Source organism: Telmatherina bonti (genome assembly GCF_933228915.1).
Source record: "Telmatherina bonti genome assembly, chromosome: 3".
NCBI lineage: Eukaryota > Metazoa > Chordata > Actinopteri > Atheriniformes > Telmatherinidae > Telmatherina > Telmatherina bonti.
Genome location: NC_136621.1, coordinates 29,816,869 through 29,842,022, shown reverse-complemented (window position 1 = coordinate 29,842,022; position 25,154 = coordinate 29,816,869). Strand labels below are relative to the sequence as shown.

The 25,154-nt window shown below is 40.6% G+C and overlaps 1 protein-coding gene across 1 annotated transcript in view; it reads right to left on the bottom strand.

Annotated features, from left to right (window-relative positions):
* Positions 1–275: 275 nt before the first annotated feature.
* Positions 276–25,154, bottom strand: part of bnc2 (basonuclin zinc finger protein 2) — a gene marked incomplete at its 3' end in the record, with an annotated part of 82,115 nt that continues 57,236 nt past the window's right edge. Inside the window, exons 4-5 of the mRNA XM_079261578.1 lie at positions 7,436–9,822; positions 276–1,086 (exon numbers count right to left, since the gene is read on the bottom strand). Of these exons, the coding sequence (XP_079117704.1) occupies positions 276–1,086; positions 7,436–9,822 (3,198 nt within the window). The remainder of the gene's footprint in view (positions 1,087–7,435; positions 9,823–25,154) is intronic.

The following is a 25,154-nucleotide window of genomic DNA, read 5'->3' as shown; positions in this document are numbered from 1 at the left end:
CTCAATGCCTACAAGCATCATCCTGTGTGTTCCTCCAGAGAAAGGAAAAGTCTGAGGACACAATGATAAACTGTATGTGAAGTGAATTAATTCTATAAATGGAGATAGAAGTGTCTTACAATGACTTGTAGAGGACAAGCAGGAGGCATACAGGCATTTAGCTTGTATTTGATGGTCTTGGGTTGGGATTAAAAGATAATTTCAGGAGAAATAAAGATGAGGTATGAAGGGAGGAGCGGGCAGACTGACAGGAGGGTCAGTTGGCGAGTCTTTCTTTAGTCTATTATTGTAGAGAAGGGCATGTTTTTATGGAGGTTGGGGTTTTGAGAGTGTCTGTTACGGCTGCGGACAGAACTGAATACCATGTTGCAGCCGGGGATTTTGCACTTGTGCATCTCGCGCAGGTGCACAGTCTTGTAGTGCACACGCAGGGTCCCTTTGTTGCTGTACATTTTGTGGCAGATGTTACATAGGATCCCACTGCTGCCAATACTGCCCCCTGTGGATGAAAGGAGAAACGGTGAGGAGGAAGGGTCCAATCCCTCACCTCCTTCTTTTAGTTCTCCAGCTTCATCCCGATGTCCTCCTTCCACCCGCCCCTCGGCACGCTGGGAGAAGTCATCTCCCTCGCTGTTACCTTCCTCCTCATCCTCTTCTCCCTCCTCTTCCAAGTCATCCAATAGAATGCCTTCATCGCTACCCTCTTCTGACTCGTGTGAGGAGTGGACACTGCTGCTGGATTGAACACTGGATGTGGTGCTCAGATCCAACACCATGTAGTCATCTGGCTGGGCCCGGAGTAGGCCGTTGGTATGGTGGCTTTTAAAGTCATGGTTCAGAGGATGGTGAAAATACTCATTGCTCATGGGGGAGTGGACATTGTGGTTCAGACCAGGGGGCCCAAAGCTGGCACCTCCGATGCCCATCCTGGCCATAGGGTCCAAGCCCATGTGATACCCAGCATAGATCTTGGCCAGTAACTCGGCTCGCAGGTCCTTGGGCAGTGGCGTGAGTTGGGGGTCCAGGACAATATCGTCCAGCTCTTTGGTCAGCAGTTTGCGGTGCAGGTTGATGTTGGAGCTGTGCCTAATGTGAAGAGATAATCACAATTTAGAGTCAGTATACTACTAATGTATTTAAAATTAAGGTTAGCTCTAAGATTCAAACCTCCCATGTTAAAATAAATTGATCTATTTTTTTATATTTTCAAGTAGTCATACTTCTGTCAGATGGCTTCAGAACTACTTCATGTGTTGTTATCATTAAAACAGTCCAGGCACAAAAACACTCACACAAAGAGAAATCCACACCACAGTTCTATTAGGGGAAAGTGCACAAACATAGCAATGAGGCAGAGCATCCAGTGTTTACCACTGTCAGCATGTCTGCACTGCACAGCCCTCAAATCCAATAGACTCTGACTCAATTAAATACTCCACCATATTGAATGGGAGTTTATCAATTGATTTGAGCTGTGGTAATGTGATAATCGAGAGGAACTGGATAGCATATTAGCACAAGGCCCTGACAGCATTATCGCATTCGTTCCATATTGAAGGTGGCTTAATCGAGCACCTCAATGAACATGTCTTTATGTAGTCCTGGATTTAATTAAGATGGGCATTTTTCCCAAACACAAGGCAAACTGTATCACACAAAGTGCTATAACTGATGAAAGAAACCCAGTAACAAATGCCATGCTTAAGCCAGGGTACAATTAGTTAGCAAACAAAGCCATGCTACAAGGTGCAAGGTGAGATGGGCTTAAAAATGGAATTCTGTACCTTTTTGTTTTTTTACTGCAATTTCAGTTGTCAAGTAAAAAACAAAAGAGGGGGTAGGAGTGGGTCACAGTGTACACACATCACAATAAAACTGCATAATGCTGAAAGAAAACTAAAGCAACCAATGACCAGTATCAAATATGAGATCCACAAGGCCTAGTCCCCTCATATCAGCTCAACACTTAATAAATAGAAAAATATGCAAACACTCAGTGTCTGTAATGTGAAGGGGTTCCATGCAGGGAGGTCACATGTGCGCAAAACTAAACAAACAAAAAAAAAGTAAAGTATAAAGTCACCCTTAGCAGGATGGGCAAAAATGGAGTCACAATGGATAATAGAGCTTACCAGCAGTGGCAGGGTTGATGCAGTCAAAAAGGGTCCCTTTCCTTTAATTATTTACTTCCCTATCCGACATTGTCCTGCAAGAGGTAAAAATACATTCAATTGAGGGACCCTTTTCTGTGAACCAAGCAACCAGGAGCCCGTCCACTCGAGCATCGTCAGCATTGTGGAGAAGGAGCGTGGCAAATCGATTGGCCGTGGCTGTCACAGCATGTGTGTGTTCGCACGCGCTTGTGTTTGTTTGTTTGCGTGAAAAAAAGAAAATATAATTCTTCTATATATAGTGAGACTTTGTTCTTCTTTATCCTCTGATAGCGGAGTCGCAACCATGTGGCTTTAAGTTATGGATAAAATATGAAGTTCATGATTCATTGTCAGCATGTCAACTAAATGTGTGTAGCTGTAAGAGACAGTAGTGTTTCTGAATCATGTTATAATATTTTATGTGACTAGGCAAATGGGAACAATTTCTGAGGAAACACAACATGCTTGATATGAGAAGAGGGACAGCATATTTGCTTTGTAAAGCCTGATGTTCAGGATGCTGTTACTGATGCTCAGGTAGGCAGGTCCTTTGCAGCACTTCTCCATCTTCTAAAACACCTTCTCACTGCTCTTAAGCTCTAAATTAACCATTGCTATCTAGTAGAGTCAAACATGCTAAATATCATGCAGTAAGGAGTCTGCAGAATAGCAACAATCGTCATTTTAGATAGTGAAAATGTACACCACAATCCTACACAGTTACTGTATTGAAATGAAAAATAATTGGAAATATTACAACAGTCTCTTTTCTTTATTTTTTTTTAACATAAATGTACAACATGATGACCAGAAGAAAAGGTGGTTTTATAGGACTTTACAGTGTTCCGGTTTTTGGACTGTTATATATAAAAGTTATCTGTCTGCAAAAATGAAAAAGGAGAAAAAGAGACCAGTTTACGCTCATTATGTTAAGCAATGTTATTTAACTTCTGTGTTGGCGGAGGTTCCTTGCCCTAAACAATCAAAATAAGTCAACTAAATCCACACACAGAGGACATAATGCCCTCATCCCCTCATTTATCAGATTTAGACTTTCTGCCCCATTTCCCACTCCCTTCCATTCCTCCATCACTCCTCTTCAGTATGCTCTTTTCCTCATCCCAACAGCTACAGCACTTCCCTGCTGGCCAGTAATGTGGCTGGCAAACCAATTTGACAGTCTCATCTTCGTCCAAAAGATGGGGGAGGCCTCTGGAGAGCCGGTTTTTGACTGTGCAGAGGAGGCAGAGTAAGAGTGTGCCTGTCCCAATCGACATTAATTATCTTTAGGTTCATCTGATGGCCCTTGCTTTTGTGTAAGAGGGAATATGTGTGTATAAGTACATGTATATGTATACGTCATTTAAATGACTCATAATGTTTAAATGAGATGGAGGGCTGAGCGGTACCAAACTGACACCAGGGGTTCTTTGTGTTTCCCGTAATCTGGGGTGTGTTATGAGGGCTTCTGTGTGAGGGAGAGGTCAGAATTTTAGTCAAATTCATCACTGCTTCTGTTTTATCGCCTTTTCGTTGTTTCCACTCATACAGAGTAAGCTACAAATGGTTTGAGGATCCTCAAAGAAACGAAAGAACTAAAAATTAAATATGTCTTTAAATATGTATAAAAACAAGTTATAATTTTAAATTACTTGCAGTTTCTTAACTACATTTCTGTTGATGATAGTGTGATTACATGGGTATCTATATTTTTTACGTCAACAAATTGAAATCACTTCTTTATTCTCCTTAAAATGAATCACTATCAGGCAACCAGTGATGAAACAAAAGGCATATAACATTTCAAATTTTTGTCTTGCGTTCAGCAAATACTTTAAACTGGACTTGAGTGGCTTTTACTAACATATTCTCTGTATGAGCAGCATGCCCTTTGTTTATAAGACACAAACACAGAGCTGATTGGGTAGCAGAGGAGCTGGGCCCACATGCAGTTAGGGGATCTAGGGAAAAGAAGGAAGACGGAGAGAGGGAGGAGAGAAGAGGAAAGAGACTCTCCAACATAATTAACCTTCACTCTCTCCATTTGCAGTGTCTCATGCAGGGACCACGGGCACCATGGGAACATGGAAGAGAGAGGACACCTGCTTACTGCAGCAACACATAGAGAGCCAGTCAAATTGTTAGGGGGAAAGTTATAAAAAAAAAAAAAAAACGGCGGACATGGCTGATTAAAAAAAAAAAAAAAAAGGAAAAGATAAATATCCTAACAGTTGTCACCACTTTAAATATCATGATGAACAAGGCTAAAAATAATGATGACTACTGATGTGTGCAGCAGTTTATCCTGTAGCTTTTTCATCACTTGCGCCGGTAACTGATCACTCCCCCAAAATAAATATGCAACCATTTACTGCTGTGCAGCAGGCATCTGGGAGGCTAAGGGAAAACATCGCACTGTACAGCAAAAACCACGCACACACACTTAAATTGCTCTGTGTTTTACACTAAAAACACTTATTTTACATGCTTGCTCCAAGGCACGGGAAATTGTCCTTTTCCGTATAAAGGAGTGAGTATTGTATCGCTGTGCAAAGATGTTTTTACATGCATGTGCTTGAAATCCTTTGTTTCTTCAATGGTGTGGGGATTTAAATTGAGCATTGGAGATGTTTCTGGATATTAAATTATATTTACAGTCTTGCTCTGTCATCAGTTCCTGCTCGTTTTTCCACTGTGGATGACGTGACCCCACTTTTGTTTTCTTCTGAGCTTTGATACACCAGCGTTTGCTGCTGTCTGATGATGTGCTATGAGTCAGTGGATTTATCAGACATGTACAGGACTTGATGTGAATAGCAGAGCAACATTTATAATGCTTTATTTTATGTTCAGTTTCAAAAGATTGATAAACATGACACAGACTTTTGTTTTAATCTTTAGAATATTCTAAGATTATAACCTAAATTATATATTAAATATTTTAAATACTTTTGTCTTAGATTAAATACTAAAAACCAGCTGAGGGACAACTGAATTGTTACTGCTAACATGGTCTGCCTAAATAAATTGAATCAAATAAGTACATAAGGAATATAGTTTAACTTATCAAATTTAATAGCAATAAACATTATTTTACGCATCTGAATTTGTGCATTCAGTTTCTTAATCTTATCAGAGCAAACACTGTGATGAAAACAACTGAATTATATTCCAATTGTATTGCTTTCATTACACTCAAATACACATTATGTCATTAGAGGATTACCCTGGGAGAGATTTGATGAGAGCGCAGCTTGTGTATTGACTCGTCTTAAAGCCCCGGGATTTCTCTAGCTTTGCAGTACTAAACTTTCTGTTGTTTTGTTCATTTTTCTTTAAACCTACATTAGAGTAATATATCTCATATGCTACTAGGAAATGTGTGGAAAAAACTATGTATGTTAGCCTCATTCACCCAAACTTATATGAGCTCAAAGATGCTGTATAGCAGCTTGGCTCCCAGTAATAAAAAAATGTATTTTTATCTCTCATAAGTTCTGCCAAGTTATGTGTTTGAGTAGCATTTATATGCTGTTCTTTTTTTCTTTTTCTATTAATGTAGCAAAGTTGTCATGAATTTCAAAGCTGACAAAGTATTACTTTTTCTCTTCTTAGTGTGGTCTAATTTTTCCCCTTCCTTCTGAAAACACACCTTTCTGCACTAAATTTTCTCCCCATTTTAATCTGATATGGATTTCATTCTTCCCCACTGTCCCTAATGTAGTTTTTTTTTGTAAGCCATGATAGCAGGTTCGAAAATAAAGGGATTAGGTGGAATAATTTAAAAATCAAACAAAAAAGCAGCACTGCCGTCAGAATACTTGTTTCTAATTGGAGGATGTCGCTTGGCTAGAACAATGCCTTAATATTGTTTTAGGACATTTTTTTTTGTATGTGTGCTATACTTTACTTGTCAATCAAAATGACAAGGCATCTAGAAAATATATACTTCATTTTTAGTAATCAGTCTGTATGTGTGCACGAGAGGACATGTGTAAATGCATATCATAAAACATCAGTAGGGCTAACACACATTAACTGGTGGCCGTGCACTACGCTGAGGCAATGCACTGCTGCAATGACACTTGTGTCCACTTATATCATTTTGTTACTGTCGGCACAACTCTGTAGATGAGCGACAGGATTTTTCCTTTATGGATTCTTCTGTTCTGCTTCTACTTTGTTTTCTATTACTTACTACTATATAGTCTCAGAGTCGCCAGCTCTATTTACATGCTGCTGTTGAATAAACAGTGCAAGTAACAGCTATGCAACTGGTCTAATAAAAGGATTGGGGTAGAAAAAGAAAGGTAAGTGGAGACAGGGAGGAATTTTGAAGGAAGAGACAATCTGGGGTCCAAGTTAGACAAAACATTAAAATATATTAAAAACTCCATATTGTAAGAATTTGTTGCCACATTCAGTGTTGCTTAATGTGGATACTACAATAAAAGGCAAAACAAAACAAAAAAAAAAAAACAGTGAAGTACCACTAATAATATAAAAAAAAGTAAATCTTTTATCTAGCCTAAATGTCATGCTTAATCTTTTGAACAGTTCTATGCATAATTACAGCACAAAAAATATTTGCACACAACTACTTTCTGTTTACCCTTTGGAGAGCCCTTGCACACCTTTGGGCACTCTGAACTTCCTATATCTCCGACATGAAACGAGGCATCAACCATCTGTCAGTGCTGCTCCAGCATATATATTCTGCAGAGTGAGCGTGTGGGACTGATATGTGCTAACAAGCCCAGGTGAGTGTGGTTACCCTCACCTCTCAATGCGCTAATACATGCAGCGGTTTGACAAAATGCCGTTGATGTTAATGAATGCATCTTCATCTCCCTGTGACAAGGTGAGGTGGTGAGGGCAGGTAAACAACACACTGCACCTGGAGGTTGAGTTGAACTTATGCAGATTTTTAGTATGTATGTGTTTATTATCATGGTGCTCTGCTTTTCTGAACTTTGACTTAACACAGAGCAGATGTCCCCGAACGCCTTTTTTTTAGTTTGCTATTAGCAAACAGATGTTAAGAATCTTATCTACAAAAACTTTGTTAGAGTACTGGAGTTAAATCTCGGATCATTAAAGTGACATGAAACTAACAAAAGCAAAAGCATGTTTTAACACGGCTTTATAAAAAGCACATGTCCTTTAAACTTTTATTTCTGACATTGATGACATAGTTATCAAAAACTTAATCAAACCTACCTGTAAATGTCACCCCTACATTAAAATAAAACTTGGTACATTACAAATTTTTTTGCACTAACCTGTCTCGGCTCCGCCGGGAGGGGAAGGCAGCGTTGCAGCCAGCCACAGTGCACACATGCATCTCTTTGAGGTGCACATTCTTGTAGTGCAGTTTCATGCTATAGGAGCTCTTGAAGCTCTTCTTACACACATAACATATCTTGGGGTCAGGACTTGAACATGAATCTCCTTCTGGGGAGTGGGAAGAAGGGAATTTTGGTGGGCTGGCACCATATCCCATTGAAGAGATGAAGCTCTCATGCAGAGCAGCCATGCTCGCAGCCGCTGCTGCCATGCCTCCATTATAGAGGCCGTACTGACTCATGCAGAACATGTCGTAGGTTGGATCATTTAGTTCTTCTTTAATCTTGATAGAGGGTTGATTGGGAGATGGGGAAGAATGACCTTTTCCTTCCATTTCCTTTCTTAAATGAACTTCGTCACTACCCTCATTGTCTTGGTCCTTGTCCAGACCCCTTCCACCTCTGCTGTGCTTTTGCTGTTCCTCCACATCCATCAGCTCATCTCGGTAGAACATCTTGGAGTCAGAGGTTTCAGACTCATTTTCAAAGTCTCTCTCATGGTCTTGATCCTCAGATGTAAAGCTGTCCATACATCGTAGCTCGGAGCCTGCACCTCTGCTGTCACTGCCGGTACCTTCCCTGCATTCATCTTCACTTTGTCTCATCATGCCTCTTAGAGCTAAGCCAGGACTCATCTCATCCTGGGATGGGGACTGCTGCCCACTACCACCGCTTTGGTGTCCAGTGCCACTTCCACTGTTGTTGCCATTACAGTTTCCATTAATTTTGACATTGTTGTGAAGAAGACTTGACTGGTGATGGTGGTGATTATGGTGGATGTTTTCATCATCATCCTCATCTTTGTCCTCATAGTCATCTGCCACATCAATCACTTCCTTCTCAATCTTAACTGGCATGCTAGATTTACGGGGCTTCTTCTTGGGTGTGGGGTCACTGATGCCAGTGGTGAGGTCTTGATTGGCACTAGGAGTTGGTAAGCGATGGGAAATAGAGCCCACCTCTGACATGTGAACATTATTGTGTGAAGCCACAGCAGCAGCAGCCAGGATTTGCTGTTGCTGGTCCATCAGTGTAGTGCTGTTAGTAGTAGTGGGCATGATAGGGCTAGTTGGCAGTGACACGGGAGGACTGACAAGATCTGCTGGGGACAGTAGTGTCCGGTAGAATGGGGGCACTGGCTGGACAGGCTGTACTGACTTCAGCGAGGGGAACACTAGTGGACTTTGCAGGGGGGACTGAAGCATAGGGTCAACTGGGGGAGTACTAAAGCCCAGTGGTGGCCTTCCAGGGCTGGTAAGTGTGAAGCCACCACTCTTGCTATTTGAGATGACTGGTGTACCAGTGGTAGAATTGGCACGAATGAGGTCCTTATCACGGTTATTGCGCAGCATTGGCATGTGCAACCGTGGATTGGGATTGGCACTGTGGCGGTTGCGGCTGCGCAGTGAGCTGAAGACCATATTGCATCCTTCAATGGTGCAACGATGTTTGATCTTCAAGTGTACAGCATTATAATGTATCTTTAGTGTGCCTTTATCATAAAAGGTTTTCCCACAAGAGTTGCAGCACACCCGTCCTTTACGTGAGGTGGAACCCATGCGGCGCATACGATGCATCTTAGAGGAGAAGGAAGGATGAGTGATGGTTTTAGAAGGTTCATCCTTAATAAAGTGGTGGTGCACCTGGTGATCACTTAAGCTGTTGGGTTGCTGAGGTTGATTTTGGGACTGTTGTTGACCCTGCTGCTGTTGCTGCTGAAGCTGTGTCTGCTGTTGCTGCTGTTGAGCCTGCTGGGTAGATGGGGTAGGTGAGATGGGTGATGCACGGTTGTTGGGTTCCGTCTTGGGTTCAGTGTTGTTGTTAATTGCTCCCAACACACCGCGACTAGGGCTCTGACCTGTTCGGAAGGGAGAAAGAGACACTTCTGATTCACTGGTCTCCACATGTTCCCCTTGGTTTGGCAGGCTGGGTTCCCGAAGCCGCAAGGCAGACTGTTCCATTGGGAGGCCATTGGGGGGCAAGCCAAGCATGGGGGCAGAGACTGGGTTGATGTACTGGAATGGCAAGAGGAAGGCTAAGCTGTTGGGGATATTTTCAAAATGGTGAATGCTGGATGGGCTACTGTTTTCCAGATGTGTCAAGAGCCCTGGGCTGCGGGTCCTGTTATTACTTTCAATGAATGTCCTAATCCCAGAGTCTGTCTTGGATGAGGGAACTGTTACTGCCTGACCTTCTTTCTCCTGAATGGCCATAAGCTCTACAATGGACTTGGTTTCACCAAAGCGCAGGAACTGCTGCAGGGTGATGATCTCCTCTTCACGGGACATGATGGTCCAGCGGTCTAGCACCTTGCCTGCAGCATCCTAAATGCCCCAGAAGAGAAAAGAGAAAGATACAATTCTTTATTGATTTTGAATAATCAGTGTGGTCAAAGGAGAAGATGGAACAGCGGTTAGGCAAGTTTTTCTGCTCAAGAAATTCAGAGGTCCCTGGAGCAACACATAACAAACTGAGCTATGTTGAAAATCTTCCTCTCCATTGTCCCTCTTTTCCATACATAATTCATTCTTTTTTTTTTCCATAGATCATACAAAGATGTGTATGCTAATCAGATAATGTTAAAAATGGGCAAAGGTTTTACAAAGTCTCAAAATAGGATGATTAGCAGGTTTCTGTGACTTCAATTATTTTAAAGTTGTTAATCTTTGAGACAGAATTAAGTAACTTGAAAAAAAAAAGAGGTTAACTCTTGTTAAGACTCCCTCAGTGCACAAACTGTATCTTCTTATAAATCTGTAAGCCAGAAGAAAAAATAATACAAACAGATATAATAGAATAATTAATACATGCCAATAATCAGACCCTGGTTAGGAGGCATGTTTGTTCTTTTTCTCTAAAGCAGCTTGAGGGAGCACTTTGCATGTAGGAAAAGTCTGACTAGAAATATTTCATGTTTGCGTAAGGTATATTTGAGGATGCCTTAACAGTGGTTTTGAAGTTGTGTTCTTTTTATTGGACAGCTTAGATTTCCTTAATGATTTTATGTTAGTGATATAAAAATGATGGATAGAAATCACATGTTGATAAAGTTTAAAGGATGCTGCTGTTTGTCATCTGATGCTGCATTTTAAGTTGTCTGTAGCTACGCTTGGCAAAAGGTAAAATAATTGATCGAAACAGATAATTGACTATAAACCTCTGTATTTGTAGTTACTGTGTTTTTTAAGCCTGGAAATGATGAAAAACATGTTTCCATTCTAACATATCTGAACTCCTCTGTTGGGACTTGGACATTATTCCAAATAGAGCACTTGGCTAGCATCATTTGGGTTATGAACAGTAGAGAACGAAGAAACTCCGGCTCCATGCATATGTGCACATTGTCAAACATCAAGAGATGGTGAGAGATTCTGGGAAAAGAATTTTGGCAAATACTCAAAACTACTCAAAAATGACTTTGTGGTGTAACTACTAAAGTTGATGCAATTAAAGTGTTTTTGACTACTTGTGTGGACCCATGTCTCATTTTGCTGGTGAGAGCTGATGACAGATAACTTTCCAAAGTGATTATCATACATTCACTCTAAATACTATTAAGTGAGATGGGGTATTTGTGTAAATAAAATTGAAATTTAAAAGAGAAGCTGTAGGACATGGTGTAAATACTCCAGCTCATACAAAGGCTCCTGGGGGACTTGGATCAAGTGACATCAAGGGAGTAACACAAGCTATGACAATTAGTTATACTGAAACGGTAACATTTCTTATGTGCTCCTGGCTGCTGGCATCTATAAAAGATAAATGGCAACTCTGGTGAGTAGAAAGCTGTAAAAACTAACATCACAAAGCACAAAGGGCCTGTAAGGAGAAAACAGAAGATAAATGTTTAAACAGAGACAGCAAAAAAGAGTACGGGAGAGACACAGAGGAAGAAACACAGAGAAAATAAAAGTGTGAGTGGTTTCATATCATGCCCTCAGATATACTGGAGAAACAGATTCTTCTGAGACGAAACATCAATAGTCACTGGGGTATTTGTTGTTAAATATACATTAAAAAACATTTTACACTTTCATTCTGTGTGTGCTCTGGAGTTTTAGCCTGGAGGTATGACTTTAAATTCTAGCCTGGACACTATTATTTCATACTGCATGGCCATCTGGGCATTAGTACTTCCATTTGGTTTAATTGAAACAAAAAAATGAAAGCAAATTAGAAAGTGAATCTTTAAATAGTTCAGCCAGCAGAAAAAAATCTTAAGAAATTGTGGTTCTAAGAAGTACATCAGTCTTCGAATTTTCTATTGACAAAAAAGGACTCATTATGTTGTACACTTAGACGAACTAAGGTAACTAGTTACTCAACACGGCAAAAGATCTGAATGGAGTTTTAAGCGTTTTATTCTTAAGAATAGTGCATTGCAAGTAAATTTACGTTTTAAGGATAAGTACATAGGCATGTTTAATTCAAGCCTGTTTAAAATATCTTAATTTCAGTTTCAATCCACCCCTCTCTGAACCAAGACTAAACTGACTTAATAATAATAAAAACCGCTCATAAAATGGAATCAATTTTAGTTGAACTCCCATTAATAAATGCTAAAGAATCATTCTAAACTATCAGGGATGTCAATAGTCAATGTACAAAAGTTTTGCGAATTAAACATCAATATGATGCATTCAACATGCAATTTCCCAACTCCACCTTCAACACTGAGAGAGTAAAACAAAGATTATTTTTATTTTACCTTCTGCCAGTCCTTTAAAAATATCTACTCAAAGAGTCAATCAAACTTAACAAATGACACGGGCTAAACTGCAACCAATTAGTGTGAGGAAGGGCCAGCTAGATGTCAGAGCAGGTCAGACATTTTTCTAAGAACTAAATCTTGTCTGAAAGGAGGTTGTTGAAGCACTGCCCTTCAGTGGTCAGTTGCACTTTAGATGGAAGCCAAGAAGTGTTTGAACGGAGGTCATGGTTAAGGCACTGACTCGAGACAAGTTGAAAAATGGTGGAAATCTTTCTAACAAAGGCAATGCAAAGGGACAAAAGCGATAACAATCCTATATTTTACGCAATAATGATTGTTTATTTAGTCAAGCATTTCAGTTAAAAGCCACTGCAGCTTCTGATTTATCACTCTGTTTTGCAAATGTCACTTCACAAAAGCAACTTTAAGATAAGACAGTCAAAGATAAGAAAAAAGATGCACGTATATTGAAATGAGTATCTAAAGTGTGCTGTTACACATTTGCAGACGAACACATGCCCCCATAATCTTTACTACCGTAAGTCTCACAACTCCACTCCCCTGCATTAGCCTTGCAATGCTGCGAGAGAAACAAATATGCCATTAGAAGCACTTTTACAAGTAGGCACTCATCTTCCAATTAGCTTAATGTGGCCCTCTTCCCCGTATATTTTCCAGGCGTGCCCCACCTCTTCGCGTACACTCCCTCCAGTAAAATCTCATTAATCCACCCCTCCCCCATCTCCCCTAGTGCTATGACATATTAGTCTGTCATTATGCATCCCAGAGTCCTTTAAACAATGCAGCTAAACCTCTGTTTGCCAGGTTAATGACTATTAGCCAATAATTACAGCAGAGAGACGATGGGGTACCCCACTTTATCTGCTCGACAGCTTCTGCTGTTAGTTTATTTTATCTGCCTGCTTCCATGTCTCCCGGAATTAATCTAGAGACCACTGTATTTATTAATCTTTTTTGCTGCTGCAATTATTCTGAATTCATGGCCGTCTTTAATGATGTGGGGATGTGATGTTGTGCAGTGGGTGTACAGTGGGGTTTCCACCTCATAGATTGTTGACCACGTGAATAAGCAAATGATAGCCTTGTCATGGGCCAAGTTACCACTGTCAGTTAAAACCAATTAGGCAATTATGCAACTAGCAGGTTATGCATTTGGGTGTATAAAGATAAGGAACATAGCTTTAACTGAATGGTGGATAACACATTAGAGGTTATCAGTTTAAGATATGTGACTAAATTTAATCCATCATACTCAGTCATTTTGAGTGAAGAAATAGGAAGAGGTACAATAGCAAAAAGTGAAAATAATGTATCACAAAATACACAGTATTGATCTGTGCTTGTACATGGGAGATCCCTGTCCCTCACAGAGATTACTTATTTACAATCTATGCTAAAAAATGGCTACACTGGTTCACTTACAATAGAAAGGATCAGTTCTCACAATGGCAAAGCAAACCATGGGAACCTCATTGATTCACCAATCAGCTTGCAGTGAATGTGATCTCCACTAAGCCTCAAGGGAATTCCCATTGATTTCAAGTCCTCCTCTCAGATCCAGTTCCTTAAAAAAAGAAGAAAAAACAACATCCTCTACTCCTGTGTTTGCCACTTCAAGAGAGGTTAAGCAGAAGTTCCTTGTGATCTGAGAAGGTCTTGAACCTTGACGCTTCCCATTCCATATTCTGCCTCCCTCCCCATTCCATATTGGGCGGTATGAATAATGCAAAGAATCTAGTGGCGAGGGGGCACCATGGGGGATGGGTTCATGCAAAGCCCACTGCCTGGAGCCATCACATCAGAGGGCAACAGCTCCCAAGAAACAGGCCGCTCCCCCATAGGCTCCTCAGTGGCAGGTCAGAGGTCATGTGTGAACAACGAGCTCTACTTCTTCCCTTGTGATGGACCACAGAAAAATCAGTAGCTACATCAGGACGTGGGTGGAGGACATTTGTAAGAACCATAAAGGTTGAAATTTGCACTCTCTGATCTAAGTAAGCCTCTTCTTTATGGTCAGCTTATCGGGAACATATTTTTAAAGAGCTCCTTAAATGTTTTGTTTTCCAAAATCTTGAAAACTAATGTTTGATCTTAACTGCAACTGGACAATAGACTGTATTTATTTTCAACCTAAAAGGAAAACAAACCAAAAACAAAAAAAATCATTTCATCGAACACCAACAGAACATAATCCCCATTTGTACATTTTACATATTTACAGGGGAAAACAGGAAAGCTATTAATCCACTGCTGTTTGCTGTCTTTTAATATATTTTGTGAAAAGTAACAGCTAGAGCTTGTAAAAAAAAAACAATTTTAATTCATGTTTCTCACAAGAGGATGCTAAGTGGCATTTCACTTGTCAGCAAACAGCCTTCTTCCCCAAAGACAATTAAGTAACATTATGCTTGGATGTGAAATATAGCAGAACAATCTTTCTTCAAATTTATTTTATATGCACATCAAAGAGTCCATATATCTTAATCTATACAAATATTTACACTGACACAAAAGCAAAACATGCCAAATTATGTTTCCATTTAACTTTATCCCCTTTAAAGGGTAAATGATGTGGAAATAGAGGTGACTTAAAAAGGTCCATATAGGACTCCCCTCACCAATTCATTCTTGATTATAACTTTGAAAAGATCAATTCAGGTTTTGAGTCCTGCTTTATCATTTAATTAAGTACCATGCAAAGGGCATTGCCTTAGTCAATATTATGCTCATCACTGACAGAAAAGACTGTTTCCTGGGTTCCAGCATGAGTAAATGTGAAGAGGCCACAGGGCTGATTCTGCTGTAGCAGACACACTGATCAGCTAACTGGCCACAGGATACCCTGGCTTCACCTCTCAAACTGATTTAACTTGTGGCTTTGGTTAAAAATTCATGACTGTGTGTTAGTTGTTGCTAAGGGCACACTAATCGGCTGGAGTGAGATTTATGGTGCAGTTGTAGTCTGTAAGGATGGAAAGATTTGGGTGGGGGGGGGTTGGGCAGGGGGTTATTATAGAAGACTAGCACAGACGGGTGAGTCACAACCTGGCACGCACCAGGTTCCAGGTGGCCTTTTGTAAACAGTTTCCATTTCTTTATCCGTCGACTTGCCTTTTTTTCATTATCTGTTTCTGAAAGCGTATCCATCATCTTTGGTCTCCTGACTTCTGATTCATCTAACTCCTTTGACTTCCACCATCACCACCGTTTATGTTCAAAAGCTGTCCCTCGGCAACTTTAAAGAGTGGACAGGACAATCCTTTGGCCACAGCCCAGCGGAGGTGCAGATGGACCAGCACATGGAAGCCATTTCAGGCCCCAGTGCGCAGCGGAGCAAAGTCTGCTGCTCTGAGTTCAGAACCTCTTAAGAACCGCCTTGCACCACTCACATGTGAACAGCATTTGGGTCTGGGCTGATGTATTGATTCCCTGTCTCTCAGCACAAAGAGCACAATAACACTGTAACGTTGACTTGCCTCACCCAACTGTGCTAAGGAACCGTAGCCGTGGTCAACGTGTAAAACTCAGCCGACCCAGCACTGAGCTAGAGGGGATGCCTCCGAGAAGAGAGGTGGAGTAATAGAAGCAGAGAGGGAATGTTTGATGTTTCACATTAATTGAGGATGATTCGTGTGATCTCCTGGGTCGGGATACAGCAGCCAGGTCTGTCGTGGGCCTGGGAGACAGATGTGGGGGCCTCTGTGCTCCCTCCAGGGCTGGTGGGGAGCAGTGAGGCGGCTGAGAAATGGTTTGTCTGTCCAGTGAATGTGTGTGTGTGTGTGTGTTTGTGTGTGTGTGTGTGTGGTGGTAGAAATGCTTTTCTCTCCCACTTATATCACATCTCCTTTGTCTTGATTACTATTTTGGCAGGAAGCCGTAACAGAGTAGGTGCATTAACATATGCTCACAATTTGCTCCTTGGCTACATTATTGCATGTTACACTGTGTCTTGAATTATTAGTAATTTCTGTCTTTTTTGTGATACACATTATGTATTTTGGCTAGAACTAAGAACAAACACAATCTTTGATGAGCAACATAGACTATAGGGTTCCAGATTGTAAAATCAGTATGTGATAATTTGTCTGATTATAATATGAATGGTTAAAAAAAATAAAAATAAAAAAAATAAAGCATCTCTCCAATGCAAAAATGTGTTACATTTTTACTGAAACGAACTCTGTACTATCTGGGAAAACTGATCTCCACTGTCAAAATACTCCACGCAGCAATTTTGCAGTGTAAAAGGAAATAATGTAAATGGATAATGGAATACAGAGTAGGTAAACCTCCAAAGTCATTTTGTTTTGGCCTAGCTGGGAACAGATAGAGGTGTCTGTAACATGCAGACACACTGCATTAGACGAGGTTTTCGGTTTTCTCCTGTGCTTTTGCTGTGCAGCATGCTGGAGGAAAGAGAATAAGCTAATGGACTCTTTATTTAATGTGATCAGAGCCATTATTGACATGCTGCCAGGAAGATGCAAGACCATTAACTTGAGTCTCTCTCTTTCTCCTGCTCTCTCTTATACCTTCCCTCCAGCCCGCTCCTTACCTCAACAATATTTCACAGCCTGACTGAATCACACAGAGGAAGGGCCAACAGAGGTTCCCGGCAACCCAAAGGAATCTATCTGTCATGTTAACTACAAGTCCAGTTTGGAGTTGACAAAAATAAGGTGTTGTTGTTGTTGAGTGAAAAGTGAAAAAAGACTACATGCTGTCAAATCTGAATTGAAATGATATATTATATATCATGGGCAAAAAGAAAACACAAGGTGCACTAATACATATTATACATGCACATATCTATATCTATATCTATCTATCTATATCTATATCTATATATATCTATATCTATATCTATCTATATATATATATATATATATATATATATATATATATATATATATATATATATATATATATATATATATATATATATATATATATATATAGATAGATAGATAGATAGATAGATATAGATATATATATAGATATAGATATATATATAGATATAGATGTAGATATATATATATATATATATATATATATATATATATATATATATATATATATATAGATAGATAGATATAGATAGATAGATATATACAATTCAAGGGTGTGTATGATCTATTTTGCACACCCTCACATCTTATCACAAGAGAAAAAAAACAAGTGAAGACATTTGCATAGAAGTCAATCACAATTTCCCATTTTTTATATGCACTAGTTCAATACAGAAATCCATTTCAGACTGAGCAAAAACAGGAATTAAAATAACCAGTGTTAAAGTAGGCATCTTTAGTTTGTTAAATCAAATTTAAGTATTCAGACTTTAAAAAGTTACTTTTTTTGCTACTTTAATATTAAAGTGAAATTATATATTTTCTTTGATTTTCTCTATATTTTCTTCTTAAATTTAAAATGCAAAGAACACACCAATGTGCAACACTAATCACATTGCCAGAACCAACTCACAATGCTGGGCTAATTGATATGTTAACAGCATTGCCCTTTCATCAGAGTGAAATAGTGCATTGATTTGGCAAAAAGTCCCAACTTCCCAGCAATGCAATCACCATGTTTTCCCACTCCACAACTGTAGCATGACATGTAAGTTGGCTCGTTCATCTTGGATGTGGACAGTGCCAGTAGTGCAGTTTACACTTTGCACCAGTACACCTCTATCCCTGTGGCCAAGGGAATCACTACAACAATGGCCCAAAAGGAGGTTGTTTTGCATACATGTGTATGTGTATAAGTTGTGCACAGGTCTCTTGGGGCATGGTTCCAGGTCCCCGGGTCTGTCTACTGTCATAAGTTCCAGAGTGGTGATTACTTACAGCAGAAATAAACACAGTTACCATCTGGTGCTGACTCTTTTTGTGCAGTAACTTATACATCAAGAAGTGCTTTAAACCATTAAAGCAAAAAATAAACAGTAACAGAAAAAAACTGAATATGAGATGTAAAGTATCAATGTACTACAGTGAATCCCTACACTTGTTTATATCCAACATAACCCCTCAGTGACATCTTCTCAGTTGTTGGATGTTAAAAGACAAAAGAAGAAAAGGAGAGAAAGAAAAAAATAGAGGAGAGAGTGAAGACTGAAAGGTTTGCCAGGATGCATGGTGAGAAAGGTAGTATGATGGGGGTCATTCAAGACTATGGAAGTCTTGCAGAGACAGCAGATGTTTGACTCATCCACGGAACATCTGGTCTTTAACACACTCAATCCATTTCACTCGACTTCTCCTTTTTAGATTTTCATTGTTCCTCACGGTCCACTAAACTCTTCGTTTTCTCTTGCAGACCAGAAATATTCATTCATCATCTTTGATGATAGTTACATCTTGGAATTTAATTTTTGTTTGTAATTTGTATTGTTCAAATTTCTCATTTTGCACCTTATCACGCATGCTGAAAACCCCAGTCAGTGGAAGGAGGTACCTTTTTCAGTTGTGAAAAGTTGTAAATCCCAGTAAGGAACTTCAAACCCAGTGGCACAAGTCAGGGAAATGTGAGCTGTCATTCCTATTGTAGTGGGCCCTGGGGGGGTCATACAGTGCTTAACAGCTTCATTGTTTCTTTTATTGTTGGAAACAGAGATGGGTGTGTACTGCACGGGTGCCTGAATTCTTCACTGCAACGTGACGAGAGGACTGTCAACTCCCTCTGGCTCTCCATGCAACTTCCTTTAATAAATGTCAACTTTGTGACCCAGCAGCAAATCCCTGGCAGGCAGGGTGGCCGTGTCAGCAGGCCAGCGAGCCACACAATGTCTGGGTTTGGCCCCGATGACATGGGGGAAGTGAAGCAAAACTCTGCTCTGTTTGTTCAGAAAGGGGATGCAAGGCCACCTGGAGACTCCGGTCCAGAATCAAAGGACCAAGTAGTTGATTTATGAAATGTTGGGACAGGTGGCAAGTTTGTGTTTGGATAAAGAAACAATATAAAAAAAAAGGTGCATTATAATGCATCAGAAAATGAAATACTTATCGTAAGTCGGGCGCAAATTGAATGCGTTTGTGCTGTAGGCTTCTTCTGATTTAAATCTATGTGTAATCCAATCTTCCTGTGTTTGGGTCTGCCCTGGTCTGATAGAGCCATGCAGTGCAATGCTATTGATCCCCTTTAGCCTTGCGGTCTGCAGGGTTCCTGTCAGTAAACGCAATGAGCTGGAGCACCTTCCATTCCCCCCTTCTGCCCTGTGTAGTGCTACAAGCTAAACAGCCATCACTGAAATTCTATACAAGCAGACTGGGCCCTGGTTGTCAGCTAGCAGCAGTGCCTCACAACATCCCATGAGGCTCCAGCTAAGTTGATTTAGTGTCAGTGTAGCATCTCACCTCGTAGATCTGTGCCAGCCTAATATGTCGTGCTAATATGTCTCTCTATAAGAATTACAAGGCTGTAAGAGGAACCCAGATGCAATAAGTATGGATTAGCTAATGTCCAGGTCCTGTCTGCGTCTTGTTGGAATGGAAGAGAGAGCAAACAATTGTAATAGGGTCTAACTGGGTGTCTGGCTGTGGCCTGGAAGTGAGATAGGGGCATCCAGGCTTGTGGGATTTCTAAAGGAGCTCTGGGAAATAAACTTTCCACTCCACCACAGAAGCAAAGGAGAAAAGGTGCTAGAAGTAACATTGAGAAAATGATTAGTGTGGAATGAGAGAGCTGGAAAGAGCGCGATTGGATGTTAATGCTTTTCTTCTTACTATTGATCAACCAGGAGGGCTAGAGGTGTTTAGGTTAGAGGTCTAGAAGTTTGTACCTTGTCTGCTGTGTGTCTGTGTGTTTCTTTGTGAACCCATTGATTTGCGTTGCACTTATGTAGTTGCACGGTGTGTAAACCAAAATACCTGACAGGGGAAGAGTGGGATGGGATAAGAACTTGCAAAGAAAAGAAAGCAGAAAGGTGGGAGAAGAGGTGAGCATTTGGTCATATGGGGGCGTAATTAGGACCCATGTTACCACTAAACTCTATTTATTGATCAGAGATAATTCTTGCACGTTATATCTTTCCTGCAGCCAAAGCACCTATGTGCTTTAATAGTTAATGTTCCGTATAACTATAAGAGATTGCTACTATATAACCATTTATATCTGTTTGGTGGAGCCCTTTTTTTTTTAGTTTAGTTTTTTTTAGTTTTCTTAATTTTGCCTGGATAAAAATCTTGAGTTGAATCTTAATGAAACTGAAAGCCTTTTTTTTTTTTTTTTTTTTTTTTTTAGGTTTTTTCAAAAAATGTTCACAAATGTTTTTTCTTGTTCTAACTTTTTTTTTTTCTCCCCCATTTACAGAAAAACTAAGCCAGAGTATTTCTTGCCCTATAATACACACATGTACCAACAGAGACTATACTTGTCACTGACAAATCCTTCAGGCAGATGTAGTGTGTGTGCCAGGGGCCTGCTGAGTGAGTAGGCAAGTGTGCCCCCGACTCAGTGCTGGCCACTACGCTGAGCTGCTTTGATGTGTGTTTGGGGAGGTCAGTGAAACAGCAGAGGGACTGTGTAATCCTCTGACATGCCTATGGAAAAATACAAGGATTCCTCTGACAGTGGCTGAACCAAAGGCTCAGCGCAGCAGCTAGACTGCAGGACTTACTGCAGACTGTGTAGGGAAACAAACACGTGCAAAACGTACAAAAAACGATGCAGTGACACCCATCTAGATACAACTAATATGCATCAGTTTCGACTCCGTCTCCCTGCTGAGATTTCTGGCTTGGTGGCACTTATTATTAAAACGCAATGTCACTGGCAGTTCTGTTGTCTTGCCATGTAAGGTGCTGACTTCTACTAAAATGGCAAGCTGCATTGCTTAAGGCACTCCTCTTAGAGAAACTCAGCACACACAAACACACACACACACATGTGGCAGTATGCTGTAAGTGTGTATTTGGTTTTGCCATTGGAATGCAGGAGGACAGACAGAGTTTTGGCTCTGTCCTCTCTATACTTTGCATAATTGTGTCTTACATTTCCTAAACAGTGATGGGAAGCAGGTCTGTTGATCATTAGGTTTTGGCAGAGCAATCCGCTGCCATATGTATGAGAGGTGCGTGTGTATATGCATGTGCAAAAGTGTAAGGTAAATAAAAAAAAAAAAAAAACACATTAGATTTATGAATTAACCACAGATCTATTATGAGATCTGCGAAACAATATGCAGCAAAACGATAGTGGACATTTCATCTTTTTACTGTCTAATCGCCCATCGGACTGCTTGAGCATTTCCCCTCTTAACCCTTCAGATGCTTGCTAATGGCCCTCACAATGGAATTATTTACTACCCATGGCAGGGGGGCAAATGGGTCAAATTGTGTGTGCGTACGAGCGTGCATGCGCATTTGTGCCCCTTGTAGTCAAGAGTGAATGATGGAGTCAATGAAGCACACAGTGACTGAGAGAGAAAAAGAAAAAGAAGAGGGGGACTGAAGGATGAGTGCTGAGTGCTAAATTGAAAAATCATGCCATGGTGCTGAGGGGCCCGATTTTGTCCACAGGGAGAGGTGACTACATTTATGCTCTCACTCAAGTGCTCTTAAATACTCCTCCTTTCTGCCTCCTTCTCCCTATAACCCCCTCCCAAGGTCCCGTCCAGGTACAAATGGCTATTTGCTGTACAACTCCCATAACATGTTTGTGTCAACTAGCACTTGTCCCTAACAACGTGTAAAACAAAAGCAGAAACTGTCTTTTCCGTGTTCACAAATTGCTCCCCAGAACACAAAGGCTTTCTGAATGGAGTTGTCAAAGTGCCATTAGAGATGTGTGTGCCGGAAGAGGCCACACTGCTTCGCTGTCAGCAGGCTTTAACTCACTTAAGAGCTGAGAAAAGTCATTGCAAGCTTTTGTGTTTATGTAAGTGTGTGTGTGTAGCGATTCACCTCCCCGATCAGTTAATCTGCATTTTCTGTGCATCTCACAGCAGGTCAGACCTCATTTAAAATGAAGGGAATTACAATAATTACATTTTTCTTGTTTGTTGAAATTCATCGCCCTTATTTGAATTCATCATTAAAGGACCATTATTTAATTTAATAGTTGGCATTACAGCAATAAAAAAAAGAGCTACTGACAAGGGGAAAATTATCAGTTCACAGTTTCATATCCTGCTCATTCCTAATTGTGTCACGCTGAGACAAAATGCTCACTTCTTGATTTAGCGCAGCTAAATCAAAAAGTGAGCACAACGGAGATGAAAGCTGTCTGTGTAAAAGGAATCAACAGTGCTGCTAGCTGTCACCTGCTGGGGTTAACCTCGCGGTTGCCAACACGTTCAGATGGCAGATGAAACACAATAGCAGACAAGCCTTTCATTCTCACACCTACAGTTACAGGAGCACTTCTGTCAGCTGCGCAAAAATTGAGCGTGTGCGTCTGTGCATGAGTGCATGCATCGTAGACATATTTCCCCCTCTAATTAGCACAAGGGAGTCCTGGGGGCAATCAGACTTGAGGTTAATGAGAGGGGGAGAGAGCGGAAGAGATGAGGTTGGGTGGCAAGTAACATGTAGCACACCGCACCAGTGCTACAGCCTAATTCTCCCCTCTTATCACCCTGTCACCCTGAAGGGGCATCACATTCATGGCACCTATGCTGATGTTTGGGCCTGTGACATGCGTATGTGCACGCAAAGGCCTGCAAGAGCGTTCATGCCTCTGCAACCTGGTGAACCTTCGACTCACTTTTGTCTCGCATTATCTGTTTCTCTCACGTCTCATTCTATCTGAAAGGCCCAGATGTGACAGCGTGTTTCCCATAGCAAAACAGAGCTGCCACAGCGGTCTTGGCATCTGTCTGATCTCAATTGGTGTGCGGCAGTGCTGGTGGGAGAAAACACAGTCGACCAGATGTGATTGCGGAGGAAGGCCCGGGCAGACGGAGCACCGCTACAGTGGTATTGCCAGCACAGTTTACCGTCTCAGAGGGTCACACTTGACTGGTAATGATTTTGATCTTCACTGAACAATTAAGTTGATTTTCAGGTATTAAAAATATCCACTGATGTCTGATTTTTCAATGCAATTGTGGCATAGATGTGGTCATCCTGCAACAAATGCTGTCCTCTGGGGATGGGTCCAGACACATGATAGTTTGACTTGTTTAATTACATATATGTATATCTTTTTTTTCATTTATTTTGTGTCAGCGTACTAAATTTAAAAAGAGATGTTGCCTAAATAGACACATACCATCCTGACCTTTTTTTTTTTTTTTTAATCTTTTTAAAAGCTTTATTTTCCTGTTTTTTCCCTTTCTGATGGATCTATGGTCTATATTCTGTTTTTTAAATTTTTCTGTTTCATGCTTGTCTTAGCTTACATGGTGGTGTAAAGTAATGCCATCCTCTGTTTAAAAACAGAGAAAAAAAGCAAGCCTTAACCTCTTAAATCATAACTATTACTGACCTTAATCTTCGGCGTTTGCAGTCCTAATGGGTCTTCTGTAGCCAAATTACAGCACATAGCTAATTTCTTGCTTTTTGAATTAATCTGTTTAAGCATTATAATATCTCTTGGGCTTGACACATGTGTTTAGTTAGACAGCTGTAGTTAGTGGGAGAGGAATGGTGGATCATGCGATTGTCACTTATATATGACGCAGCAGGGGGGGGGGGCTGATGAAAGAAAGTTCCTTCATTATCAAAGAGTAGTGCTGCCATGTAAAGAAATGTATGGAAATGAATAACAACAAGGCACAAATGCTCACAAAAATAATTGACTGTACGGACATTCGCTATGATGCGACTACTGATGGGAGGATGCTTTTTTCCCTTCCAAAAATGCACAGTTTTCAGTGACTTCCAGGTTTTTATGGTAACACTTATGCTGTTAGAAGATTGTTATAGTCCCCCTTCAAGTCATACTCTCTCCACTGCCAGAAGACTCCATAGTAAAAGTCATCTAAGCAAAGCGTTGCTTTTACTCACAGACTAAAAAGCCTTACTTCAGATGTATATTTTACTTTTTTTTTTCCTTTTCTGCCACTGCTGCCTGTCACAAAGGGGAATGCAAGTCATCTTCTCCCTTGTCTGTGCAGAAAGCGACCCATTTCCCCTTAAGCCTTCTGGCTTGTTTTTGCATCTCTCACCCGTTAACAATAATGCTTGGGGCGTGCACAGATGTAAGAAGTAACAGCTAAGAGAAGAAAAGAGGAGTGGAAAAAAAGACAGAAGATGAGAGAAAGGGAAACAGACGGATAATGCTGCTCACAAACATCACTTGTCAATTTACAGCCGTTGCTCCCTGAACCGCACCATATAAATTTCCAGTGTGACATCCGTTTCTAGTGCTTCCAAGCCGATTCAGGCTCCGTCCCACCAGATCCTCTCCCCAGACACATACTTGGAAACCTTAAGTACAGACATCGTGCCAGATGTAGTCTGCCTTTACTTTTATTCATTTATTCTTTCTTTTTTTTCCAGGTTTTCAAATGTTGTCTCAGGAGGGGAGGGATAAGAATGGATGGGCTTCTGTCTCAGAGGAGTACTTCTTCAGTGCATTTGATAAGGCTGCTTCCATGCGCACAGGTCACATGCTGCATCTCTGTGCACATTTTCCCACATTCATGACATACAGGTACACAAATAAGAGTTTATGACTTAGGAAAGAGTTTATAACTCTGATGTGTTTGTCTGAGTGGTTTGTGAGTAAAGAAAGGAGCCAAAGAGCACCGGGGGATGTGGTGTATCCAGCTGATTGAAAAACAGAGACCAGGACACAACACAGAGCTTGACACCACTCGTCTTTGAGTGATGGTAGTTCTTCAGGGTTGAGAAAAGGCCTTCCTTTAATCTTTCTTTCCTCAGACATGAAAATGGAAAAAAAAAAAAGTCAGAGATGAGAGTGGCGGCGAAGACCAAGGCGGAAATCTTTCTTTGAATATGTGACAGATTGATTTTTACT